This window comes from Rhincodon typus, chromosome 22 (genome assembly GCF_021869965.1).
Source record: "Rhincodon typus isolate 14 chromosome 22, sRhiTyp1.1, whole genome shotgun sequence".
NCBI lineage: Eukaryota > Metazoa > Chordata > Chondrichthyes > Orectolobiformes > Rhincodontidae > Rhincodon > Rhincodon typus.
In genome coordinates, this window is record NC_063353.1 from 19,034,969 (window position 1) to 19,048,141 (window position 13,173).

Sequence of the window (13,173 nt, forward strand, 5' to 3'; positions counted from 1 at the left end):
AGTCATGGTGATCACATTCTGATCCAATTCCTGCCTTACCTCACTGCCACCGCTTTACTTACTCCTACTGCATCTATTTGTAGAGCTGCATTTCTTAAAATGCAACATTCTGCAAGCTGTAACTAATAGTGTGTAATGGGGATGAGTATGTGGCTCAGTGATTTATTAGCTACATTAATGGCTTGAATGCACTGTAGCTAAATCTGCAGATGATACAAAATGAGAAAGAAACTCTGCAGGGGTTATAGATTGGTGAAGGGAGTGGGCAATAATTTAATGGATGGAGTATCATGTGGAAAAATGTGAGGCTGTCCACTTCGGCAAGAAGAATGTAAAAGCAGAGTATTATTAAAGAGATTGTAGAGCTCAGCATTGCAAAGATATCTAGGTGACCTTGCACACAGTACAAGTCATTAGGAAGGCAACTGGAATATAGGCAATTATTGCAAGGGAGGTAGAGTATAAAAGTAGGGAAGTCTTATGAAAACTGCAAAGGACATTGGCAGATCTGCAGCTAAAGTACCGTGTACGGTTTTGGTCCCCTGGGGTGGGTGGGGAACATATGTTGGAAACATTTCGGAGAAGACTCATTTTGCTAATTCCTGGGATGAATAGTTGTCTTATGAGGTTGAGCAGCTTGAGCCAAACTCATTGGAGTTTAGAAGAATGGAAGATGATCTTGTTGAAACATTACAGGGTTTGACAATGGAGACACTGAAAGGATGTTTTCCTTGGTGGGGGTGGGGGACACTGTTGATATGTCTAGAATTCTCTTACTTAGCAAGCAATGGAGACTGGGCCACTGAATATATTCAATTCTGCATGAGACAAATGTTTGATTAACATGGGAGTTAAGGGTAATGGGAGACAAGCTGAAAGTGGAATTGAGGCCACAAGAGAGGTGGCTTGAAAGGCCAAATAACCTACCCCTGTTTCTTATGTTTTTATGTTCAGCCAGTCATCCTTACTGATCATAATTGTCAATTTGTGATAAATCTGTGCTGAAATATGGACAGTTTGTGCCACCATCTACAACAAATAATCTCATATTCAGGAACAATCACACTACCAAAAATCAAATAGAAAAATGGCATCTTTGTATATTGACTTCTGAAAATATTGCAAAGGCTCTAAATGGTGCCTGGATATCAATCACTGTCAATGAAGTACAGAAAAATGTCGATGCAAAACTCACATGATACCAGTCTTTTCAAAACTCCTGTGCCTAGGTCCACAAGATGCTTTGGCAGCTAGTACGAAGATGACAATATTTATCTGAGGTAATAGAAATTTAAGATAAATTAAACCTCACATATTTTGAGAAAAGCACAGCTGCTAAGACAACAAACAGGCGATAACCAAATCCAAAAAGACGAGAGTAGAATTTTGTTTTTCCATAGTAGTAGCATAAGTCAGCATGAGGATAGAATCAGAGGAGTTTTTGCTAAGATCAGTAAGAAAAAAAGACATCAACGTATATTTCTAAATTTTACCAAAATAAATGTTTATTTTAAAATACTGTCAAACAAAATGAGAAATGATTGTAAACACCACAGAGATATGGTTCCACAATATTGAGAGTGAATGGTGATGAAGGGTACTTACAATGACTACGACACAGATTGGGCCAGCAAAGCTCCAGATCAGGGTGTCATGCACAGACAGCCAGCAGAAGTCCGGGTTCCCATAACCCTGTGGATCCAACCCCATAGCCAAACCTGAAAGTAACAGAAAACAATTCCTTCCTTTGATCTCTCCCCATGTATAAAGTATGAAGACAGCATCACTTCTCTCAATATTACAAATGCTAGAAATCTGGCATCAAAACAATGAAGTGCTGTAAATACTCAACGAGTCAGCCAGCATCTATATAGAAGGTGAGGTAGATTCAACCATTTACATCAATTATGTGTCATCAGAAGCCACCAGAAACTTAACTCTCAAAATCCCACGAGGTACATTTTGACTTTGTTCTATAAAGGAGGATTGCAAATTGACATCCTGTTTTACAACTTTGCTGACTTTTATTTTCATTGAAGTCAATTCAGTCGCACCTATGTCACATCATTGCGCAAAATCAAAATCTACCTCAACGAATGAGAGACCAAACAAAGTCAGAAGTGCTTCACGTTTTGCTGCTATCTGAACCACACAGCTGCTAACTCACAAGTTGTTTCAGTCAATAATCAGGAGTCAGGCTACTTGTTAGAATGAAATAAAGACAAAATGCTGGAGAAACTCAGCAGTCTGGCATCATCTGTGGAGAGAAAAACAGAGTTAATGTTTCAAGTCCAGTGAAGGATCACTGATACAGCACTTATTTGTCTCAGACTTCCAGCATCCACAGTTCTTTGTTCGATCTACCTGTTATAATGGCGGGAATCCCCCATCCAATGGTGTAGTAGAATCTCATCTGTCCATGATTCACATTCCTTAGGTCAGTCAGCATGCGGTAAATATGTAGACCTTCCACAAATGTCCAGGCAAAGGTACAGAGGTAGAAATAATGCAGTAAGAGGGCGATCACACTGCAGACAAACTGCAAGAGAAAAGTTAGTGCTGGAACATCAGAAATTTACTTTTTGCTTTTCTACAACTGCTGGCATGGCCCAGCAGTAGCACTTTCACATAAGCATAACCTACGTTGTCAACACAGTATATGAAAGAATCCCCCTCTTGTGGTGCAATGATAGTATCCCTACCTTTAAGCTAGGAGGGCTGGGTTCAAGTCCTACCTGTTCCAGAGGAGTCTAATAACATTTCTGAACAGCTTAATAAGAAAAACATTCTTTTAATTAAAAAAAAAGTTAAGGGCTCATGAAGCATAGTTGTACTGTCCCAGTAGCTACAATATCCAGGTTCAAGTCCCACTTGCCACATCTTTGTGTGTCTAAACAGGCAACTTAAAAATACCAGTAGAAGAATGGTGCAAGATCGGCACTTTCAGCCTTCTGATCAGGTGTTAAGTCTTATCTCCCAATCCTACGGAAGCTAAAGAAAACAGTCTGAGGTGTAATAAATTGCTCTATAAATTAGGTATTTATGTTAAAGCCTTGTTTTGTCACCCTTCATGATGTAATGTTGTTTTAAATGAAATACAAGCATTATTGTGCAAGTTTTCCAAAGTGCATTCGTCCAACGAGTAGGCTGGAAATATGATATTTATTCCACGCAAACTGCCAAGAGAATACAAGATATTAAAACAACACAATGATGTGCTGCAGCATTCATGAACTGAGCATACTGTCCAATGTGAACGATACTATACTCCAACAGATAAATGTTGGCTCTGGCGATGCCAGCTTTTACAGTGACAAATGGCAACATTCTGTTACAAATCATACAGGAATGCCCAGTCACTTAAGGAACAAGGTTTAATAAAACTTGATGTTTGTAATTAGCAGTTCTGTAAAGTTTAAAAGCTGCAATGAATTTCTTCTGAAAAGAATCCAAGGACACTTTAACAGGAAAGTTAATGCATTGTTTACACTATTTGATAATCCATATAATTAGATCTCTCCCAATGTTTACCATTCTGTATCAAAGATTATCAAAGGCTTGGATGAATCCCAAATACTTGCAAATTGTTCTATTATCGTTTTATTTGCACAGAATATATATGGTGCAAGCCACCCTTGATGAACTACAATAGACTGCCTGTAATTCCAGGTAACATTATGACTTTCCACACTTCACTCTGTTAAGTGGCCTTCTTAGTATTATCCAACTGCATGTCTACATACATTGAATTTAGTTGCTTCAGTGCTCCACAGAAATTATGTTATTGGCAGGGGGAGGGCTGGCGACTCTGCTTTGATGGCAGCAACCAGTGAACTGCATTAGGATACCCCATTGGTGTTTGCAGCACACCAGCATAACGTAGATCAAGCCCCAAGATGAATTTGGGCCATCATCATCAGTAACACGTCATACGATCACCATCTACTTCACACTGATTACTGTGCACAAGATCAGTATCCCAGTCTTGGTTTCTCACTCTCACGAAAGGCACCTCAATCTCTACTTCTCATGCTACTTTGGCCCCTTTACCTGCAATTTTCCTATCTTTCCAAAAATATCAAGGATCTAAAATCTGATAAATGTATAATTAACAATAACCCTGTTTCTTATCCCACCCAAGCTTTCAGACCACAACCCCTTCATCAGGTGCAGTGAGAGAGGAGAGCACACAGACACACAGTTCATAGGCAGAGAGATCAAGTGCAGAGAGATCAAAAGATCATACAACTGGGGTGAGTGGACTGTCAGATGATAAGTCTTTGCAGGTGACCAAGAGTGTTAGAGACAGTGTGTAAAGTGTTTATAAAGTCAATGTCAGTGCTGTGCTGTCATGGCAACCAGGCAGAGCCACAGGAATATACAAAAGGTGACATCTCAGGCCAGACACTGAATTGTAGGTGTGAGGCTTTGTTCAGAATCTGTCTCAGAGTTTTAACCTGGAATCAGGCTGGTTTTATTCCAAAAGCAGGATTTTATAAAATGGTACACTGACTGACTGTGAATATAAATATGTGTTTTTTGAACAAAATAGAATGTGTCTGCAAATAAACAAACATATTGGATGAAATGATTCGCCCCATAGATTTGTGTGAGAGACAGAGTGTGTGAGAGACTGTGTGAGAGAGAGAGAGAGAAAGTGTGAGAGAGAGAGAGAGAAAGTGTGAGAGAGAGAGAGAGAGAGTGTGCGAGAGACAGAGTGTGTGAGAGAGATTTAATAAGTAATTCAAAACTGTACCAACTAATTAAGGTAGAGAGATCAAAACAATGAGAGATTGTGGGGTGGGGTCACCTATAGCTCGACATGAACCCAAGATCACGGTCGAGGTTGTCTTCATGGGTATGAAACTTGTCTATCATTCTCTGCTTTGCTTTGTTGTGTATCTCGAATACTGCCTTGGAGGATGCTTACCCGAAGATCAGAAGCTGAATGTCCTTGACCGCTGAAGTGTTCCCCAACTGGGAGGGATCATTCCTGTCTGGTGATCGCTGCGCAGTGTCCATTCATCCGTTGTCATAGCATCTGCATGGTCTCACCAATATACCATACCCCGGGCATCCTTGCCTGTGGCGTATGAGATAGACAACATTGGCCGAGTCACATGAGTATCTGCTGTGCACGTGATGGGTGATGTTTCCACATGTGATGGTAGTGTCTATGTCGATAATCTGACATATCTTGCAGAGGTTGCCATGGCTGTGTTCTGTGGTGTTGTGGTCAATGTTGTCCTGAAGGCTGGGTAGTTAGCTGCGAACAATGGCCTGTTTAAGGTTTGGCGGTCGCTTGAAGGCGAGAAGTGGGGGCGTGGGGAAGATCCGGGCGAGATGCTCATCGTCATCAATGACATGTTGAAGGCTGTGAAGAACATGGTGTAGTTTCTCCACTCTGTACCCATGAAGACGGCCTCAACCGTGATCTTGGGCTCACGTCGCTACAGATGAGCTCCCTGCATTGTTCTGTATCTGTAAAATCTTCCTTACTTTCCTGTTTTGACAGCATCACCTTGATAAATTGTTATGATCTCTCTACCTTAATTAGTTGGTACAGTTTTAAATTACTTATCACACACACACACACACACACACACACACACACACACACACACACACACTCTCTCTCTCTCTCTCTCTCTCTCTCTCTGTTTCTCACACAGACCCTCTCTCTCTCTCTCTCACTCTCACACACACACCCCCCCCTACGGGGTGAATCATTTCATCCAATATGTCTGTTTATTTGCAGATACATTCTATTTTGTTCAAAAAATACATATTTATAGTCACAGTCAGTCAGTGTATCATTTTATAAAATCCTGCTTTTGGAATAAAACTAGCCTGATTCCAGGTTAAAACTCTGAGACAGATTCTGAACCAGGCCTCACACCTACAATTCAGTGTCTGGCCTGAGATGTCACCTTTTGTATATTCCTATGGCTCTGCCTGGTTGCCATGATAGCACAGCACTGGGCATTGACTTTATAAACACTTTACACACCGTCTCTAACTCTCTTGGTCACCTGCAGAGATTTATCATCTGATAGTCCACTCACACCAGTTGTATGATCTTTTGATCTCTCTGCCTATGAACTCTGCATCTGTGTGCTCTCCTCTCTCACTGTACCTGCGCTTCGAAAGTTTGTGAGATTTTAAACAAACCAATTGGAGTATAACCTAGCGTTGTGTGACTACTGACTCAGCCCACCCCAGTCCAACACTGGCACCTCCACATCTTATCCCACCCTCGGGGATCTAATATGCTGCTCTCCACATTAGCAAATCTTTATTTTTCGCTTCATGCAGTGAATAATATAGTCAGAAAAGGTCATACATCAAATCAGCTGCTCGAGACAAAGCAGCAGCAAGAGTTTTCCAAAGTTCTTAGATTTATCTATTTATTCATTGCTGCGATGATTTTTAATTTGTGCTTTACTTGTAATAATGTGTGTTCTCACTAAGTGTTGCTAATGAGATTTCTCTGGAATGATCACCTGTATAAAAGGTGGATGAATTCATTTCAGAGCTTGTAAAAAAGGGAAGGTGATTATTTTCTTTGCTAATGAAAAGGATGGTTGGTTTGGAAACATTTGAGGCTCAACTTTGTTAAAATCTAATTACTATTACTAAACAGGCATATGAAGGATTGAGCTTGGCAGCACACATGATTTTTCATATAAAATTAATTGACAAGGTCTGAAAGATTCATGCTATGTGAAACACACAAACATGAGGATCTTCTTTGACAATATGCACGAGATGAGTTTTTCAATTTTGAAAGCAGTGAGCTGAGAGCAAATTAGTTGTAAATACTTTTTTCACACAGACAGAAAAGGATTGAAATAGTATACAAGCAATTGAACGCGAATATCACTGCACAGCTGTAAAGCAGACACAATGTATCCATTGAGAAAAGACTGTAAGCTGACTACTATTGAACAGCCTCAATCCTGAGGAATGTATGTGCTATTGGAATTCTGCACCATAACAATTCCAAAAATTTGAATGCTCCTGTAAATTATTGCTTTCAGTTACAATGCTGTACATTTCAAGAGACTCCATAATATTAACAATGCTTCAAAGAATCCTAACGGTCGGTTAGTGGCACTTGGAATTATAACACTGGAGAATACATATTATATTGCTATTACCAGTTAGATGACAGTCCAAGCAGATATTGAAGCACATTAACAACCTTAATTAAAAGGACAAAGAAAAACTTAACATTTCTACTTTACTGTGGCAATTTTTACCACTGATGTGACAACTTTCCTCTACTGAATAACTACAAAACAGTGAAAAATTAATGTTTCTCATTAGAAAATGGATGGAGACTCTGCATTCTCACTGTACATACTATTCGTGTCTCTAGTACAGAAATAAACTTTCAACTTTTCAACCTGTTTTGAATTTGAAATCGGTTTCCTGAGAAATTGAGACATAGAAGACAATAAACAGGATCTGAAACATCATTCATTTTGGTTCTGTCAAAATTCACTGTTTACCATTCTGATACTATTGAGATTTAACAGTGCCAACATATGAAATAACGAGAAAAATAAACACTTACTGGATTGTCTGTCTGGTTAATTCCAATGAGGAAAACGAGTTCAGAGAAAAAGAGAGCTGCCACCAGATTTTTGTGAATGTTATGGAGGTTTGAGCGTAGTGTTCTGACCAGCATGAGGAACAGGAAAGTCACAAACAAAGCAAACAAGGAAACTGAAACAGTGGTATATGTGACGATCTTCAAAGGGAGCACCTCACCATGCTGGAACAGAATTGAAAACAGGAATATCAAAGTTTATACTGAAGGGACGTCATATGTTTGACCATTACTTAGCACTGTCTATGACAAATTAAAATTTCTCTAATGTTGTTGGGAACAAGCTTCATGAAATTTTAACTGGGTTACCAGCGAACTCACACCAGAGTAAACTGGAAACTACTAATAGGACTACTTTAAAGAAGCAAAAGCCAGGTGAGTGGTAAGTTAAAGTCAGTCCATTCATTTATGTGCTCTGAGGTTTCCATGACCTATGGCAATTATAACCTGTTCTCCTGAGTAGTAAGGAACATAGGAAGGACACACACAAAGCTGACGGATCCCTTTTAAACATAGTCTTGTTAGGTCCTATTGATGTGATCAAGTCCCATCTGCAATATTTGAGGTGAGTGTAAAGCAGGATTGAGTTTCCTGTCAGAGCAGCACAGAACAAAAGCAAAGAGGAGGTACATTTTTAAATTTCTCTTTCTTGCTTCCCCTGTATCACACAAGTGACTACAAGTCAAAAGTATTTATTTACCTAAAAGTGGTCTGGGGCATCTCAAGTACTCATGAAAAGGTGTTATATAAATGCAGGAAGTGCCTTTTTTGGCAGTGGAGCCAGGAATAAGAGGTGTTCTCTGGCCCTGAGAAGAAATGTGTAGGTCTCCAATGGTGTGCTCTTGCCTTTTCTTTTTCACCTCCACAACTGCAGGATCTCTGTTGGACAGCCAATCCTGTCATTTACTGGGTGATGGAAGGCAGGATCTGGTTGTGCAATTTTCCATCACTCCCCGACAGTATCTCAAGTAACATGCCAGTGGAAGCTGCCTGACACTATGAAAACAAGGCTTGGGAGTGAAAATCCCTGGACTTTATTTCCAGAACAGAATGAGTTTCCATAACCCATTCAGTAACCAATTTAAAATCTATGCCAATGACTATAAGTTCTTTAAATGCCGAAAATGGAAAAGATTTTCTTTACAATAGGACAATACCGGAAGAAAGTCTCCATCATGGAGAATAAGTATGTTTTTGGTGGGTGGTACACCGACATATGTAAAAACAGTACTGTACAGATCATGCAACGATAAAACTTCAAGGTACCAAAATTAAAATACCCAACTATTACAAAGCATAGGTCCAGATTTTAATTTTGGGTAAGTTAGGGCCGTACAAAGCTGTCTATAAACGGGAAGCAGCATGCAGCAATGATCAATAACAAGTGTTGATAACATTGCCTACAGTAGACCCAGCTCAGGAACTCAGATGTTATTCTGCTCCCATAGCATTCCGCCTCCACCCATCCCAAATTGTGAACGTGGGAGCAATGGACCTTCATCAGCCATTCCTTGCCATTATTGAATTCTGTCTTACAAGCATTCCTTTCATTTCAATAGTTACTTTTGAGAAACTGAAATAAACTAAACAGCACAAACTAAAATGAGTTCTACAACATTCTTGAATTTGTTAATAACTCATGTTTTGAAGATATATTTCGAATTAATACCAGCCACAGACATCTTTAAAGAACCACGCCTTCTCATTTTCTACTAAATGCTAGAGCTGTGTTAAGGCTTGAGCACTAATAATACAGTAATAAAACATTATTAGTTCAAAAACATACAGTGCTGCTTCAGGCTATAGTTTTTAAGCTTGCCCAGGTCATGCAAGCTTCTTAATATTGGCAAAGAGACAATATGCAAGACGACGTGTCTCTGCCTGTATTCATTGAGTGGAAAAGGTGTTTATTAAACTGGAAAAAGTGTGCTGTGCTACCTTGAGCACAATAGAAAGATTCTGGTTCATGTGATCAGGTCTAACTTACCTCCCGCTTGGAGATGTCCATGAGCACTGCAAAACTCGTCATGTGATTGCACTGGCAGTTTATATGCGACTCGTTCCGTAGAACAAGTTCACACCCTTTGGAAGACCACCCTCCGGTGCCTCCAATCCTATCAAAGGGAACAAGTAAATGGATTAAGAAAGAACCAAGAACTACCAGTCAAGTAATGTAATTTCCTAATATTTGTGCATCTGTTAAATAATGAGCATGTCTAATCCACACATACTGAGTAAGTTTTCTTTCTTTTCTATGTTTCTCCATTAAGTCTGGAAATATGATCACGTTACTTTTAACCAAACACTTGTGTTGGAGATGTCCTTCATAGGCTTAGCCTCCAGCTGTTCCTTGATGCTGCATTTGACCATTGAGTGTCAAAACCATGAAGAAAATGCACAAAACAACTTGCAGACTTTCACATTTTAGTGCACACTGGAAAGTAGGATTTAAATATTAAACAAAGCTGAGCATTTCCACAGTATCAGTTTGAGGTCAACACAAACTGAAATCTGGTGGGATATGTAAAGGGCACTTGCTCTTGCTTTCACATTAACATTTCTGCCCTAAGCCTACTGCAGGACTCCAGTGAAGCCCAACACAAGCTGGAGGAACAGCACCTCATTTTTCACTTGCACACTAGACAGCCTTCAGGACTCAACACGGAGTTCAACAGCTTCGAGTCATGAACTCTGTCTTGTTTTAATTATGTCCCCTCCCCCTCAGAGTGCTCCTTGCATGGGTTTGATCTCAGCAGATCTGATGTACTTTTTTCAATTAGCAACTGCACTTCATCTGTAGCTCTCCTCTAAATCAGCACTCCCTTACCTTTTGCACTCGACACGTGTCTCCTTTCTCAACAGCATAAAACCCATCACCTTAAGGCTGTCCTGTGGTGCAGTGGTAGTGTCCCTAGCTTTGAACCAAGAAGCCCAGTTCAAGTCCCACCCTGCAGCACTGATGTGCAAGAATGCCTCTAACAGCTTGATTAGAAAACATCTAAAAGCCCATCACTTTTCCAGACCCCTTCAGTTCTGAACAGGAGTCATTTTGGTCTCGAAAAGTTAACTCTGTTTCGCTGTCCCCAAATGTTGCCAGCCCTGTGGAGTCTCTTCGGCATTTTGTTTTTATTTCACATCTCCCACTTCCACAGATTTTTTTTTAAACGTAGAGGGACACAGTTCTCTAATTATGAAGGAATCGTACTTGAGCTTTATATAAGTTGTGATGAATTGCATGATATTATAGCGAAGGGTTACAGTAAGTTGACTCAATTACCAAAACAGGTGGTTAAAAAAAATCATTAGAATACACATTGAACCCTTTGAGTTTCACCAGGCAACTCTTATTATTCCCATCTCATCAATTGACTGGCTCAAAAGTAAAAATAGAAGCCCAAAGCATTTCTGTCTCACTTACGCAAGAGTGTGATTCCAAAATACACAGACGGGCTTGGTCCTTTCCTCCGTTACAAACAAGCGATACTTTAGAGTCACTGGACTCTCCAGCTGCTGTGGCAAAGGCTGGTCGTTCGTATAAACTGTAGCACTTACAATGGGCGTGTTTATAACCGGTCGATTAGGTACTCTGAAGAGAAATAACATTTCAAGAAAGGCATCGGTATAAATAAAGCCATCCATGTGAATTCAGGTGAAACAAGACCTGCAGCAACAGAAGCTCTCAATATTCTTTAAAACATATTCTCCTTCCTTCCCTTGTCAGCATTCCACAGGAACGGTTCCCTCTGGGACACCCTGGTCCGCTCCTTCTTCACTCCCAACACCTCTTCACAGCACCTTCCCAAGCAACTGCAGAAGGTGTAACACCTGCCTGTTTACCTCCTCAGCAGCCAAGGCCAGACATACCTTCCAGGGTGAAGCAGCAATTTATCTGTACTTTATTCAACCTAGTCTAAATTATAGGTGCCCTCTACACTGGGGAGACGAAATGCAGACTGGCTGGTCTCTTTGCAGAACAAACATTCCATCCACAAAAATGACCCTGACCCTGCCACATCAACACACCGTGTTACCTCGCCTACATTTCTGTCACACACCTGCTGCAGTGTTCCAGTGAGCCTCAGTGCTAGCTCGAAGAACAGCATCATATTTTCAGCTTGGGACTCTGCAACCTCTAGGACTCAACATAAAGTTCCATAAATTTAGAGACTGATTCTTTCTTTCCATGTTTTTTACTCACCCCATACCTGACCCTGTTAGGACATGGGTGGCATGCATTATCACATACTCCTGGGCCTATTATCACATTATATGGGTTGTTTTCAGTACAGCCCACCCATTCTCTCCTACTCTTGGCTCTTACTATCACTAATACAGCTTTCCTTCTGTACTGGCCTGCTATCCACTATCTCCTTGTTTACCCAACCCTTTCATATCTCTCTCCCTCTCTGGGCTCCATCTCCAGCTATCCACTCACATCTCCCCTTTGACCTCTCCCTCAACTTCATCCTCAGCATAAATATCCATCAGTAGCATAGTTTCGCAATTTTGTACGAAATGCAAGTTAATGTCTTTGGCACAAGAAATAATTTACCTACAATCCTTTAGTGAGAAAGTTAGTTACGACAATTGACAGGAAGCCAATACCATCCAGACCAGCAACTACAAATTTTACACGCAGTGGCTCATTTTTTGTTAATGAGTTGAAATTATAACTTGTGTGTTTGTAAATTCCTGAACAGAATTTGACTTTAAAGCTCATCTTACTTCATTTTCAAATGTGATACAAATTACAAAATCACCAGCAACTTCAAATGCTGACTACTCTGGACAAGTTTGGATGGGATGGAAAGATAATATGCTTCAGAAACTCAAAGCTGAAAGGCTCACAAGTGTTTCAGAAATTTGTTTGTGTAATAAACAAATACAAAATCTTACCTCATACTTCTTCGATCAGGATCGTATCGTTCGGGCAAAAGCAAGCCTAGTGATCTGTAAATGATCACCACGGCAACTGCATATGGGTGGGAGCCACCAGCATTCCTTTTCTTCCTTTTAGAAAATGTATCTCCTAAATTCCCATTGACATTGTGTTCAGGATGGTTACTCTGCCCTGGAGGATTATTAGGTGATATTGTATGATAGCAAATAATCAAGGCAACTTTTTCACACTTTCTGCTAGGGTCAGCAGTGGCATAATGGTAGTGCCACTTGACCAGAAACCCAGAACACCAGGCTCACGTTCTGGGGACAAAAACAAAGTTGCTGGAAAAACTCAGCAGGTCTGGCAGCATCTGTGAAGGCAAAAACAGAGTTAACATTTCGGGTCCGGTGACCCTTTCTCAGACCCTCACATTCTGGGGACATAGGGTTAAACTTCCACCAGGCGAGGCGATGGCCTCGTGGTATTATCGCTGGACTGTTAATCCAGAGACCCAGATAATGTTCTGGGGACCCGGGTTCAAGTCCCGCCATGGCAGATGGTGGAATTTGAATTCAATAAATATCTGGAATTAATGGTCTAACGATAACCACAAATCCATTGTCGATTGTCGGAAAAACCCATCTGGTTCATGAATATCCTTTAGGGAAGGAAACTG

At 40.4% G+C, this 13,173-nt stretch overlaps 1 protein-coding gene across 3 annotated transcripts in view; it reads right to left on the reverse strand.

The window, feature by feature from the left end:
- Positions 1–13,173, reverse strand: part of celsr1a (cadherin EGF LAG seven-pass G-type receptor 1a) — a 306,739-nt gene that overhangs the window by 21,350 nt on the left and 272,216 nt on the right. For all 3 annotated transcript variants that reach the window (XM_048610171.1, XM_048610170.1, XM_048610168.1), the window contains exons 22-28: positions 12,512–12,686; positions 11,034–11,201; positions 9,603–9,729; positions 7,580–7,780; positions 2,365–2,539; positions 1,606–1,718; positions 1,196–1,275 (exon numbers count right to left, since the gene is read on the reverse strand). In XM_048610171.1, coding sequence (XP_048466128.1) covers positions 1,196–1,275; positions 1,606–1,718; positions 2,365–2,539; positions 7,580–7,780; positions 9,603–9,729; positions 11,034–11,201; positions 12,512–12,686 — 1,039 coding nt within the window. The remainder of the gene's footprint in view (positions 1–1,195; positions 1,276–1,605; positions 1,719–2,364; positions 2,540–7,579; positions 7,781–9,602; positions 9,730–11,033; positions 11,202–12,511; positions 12,687–13,173) is intronic.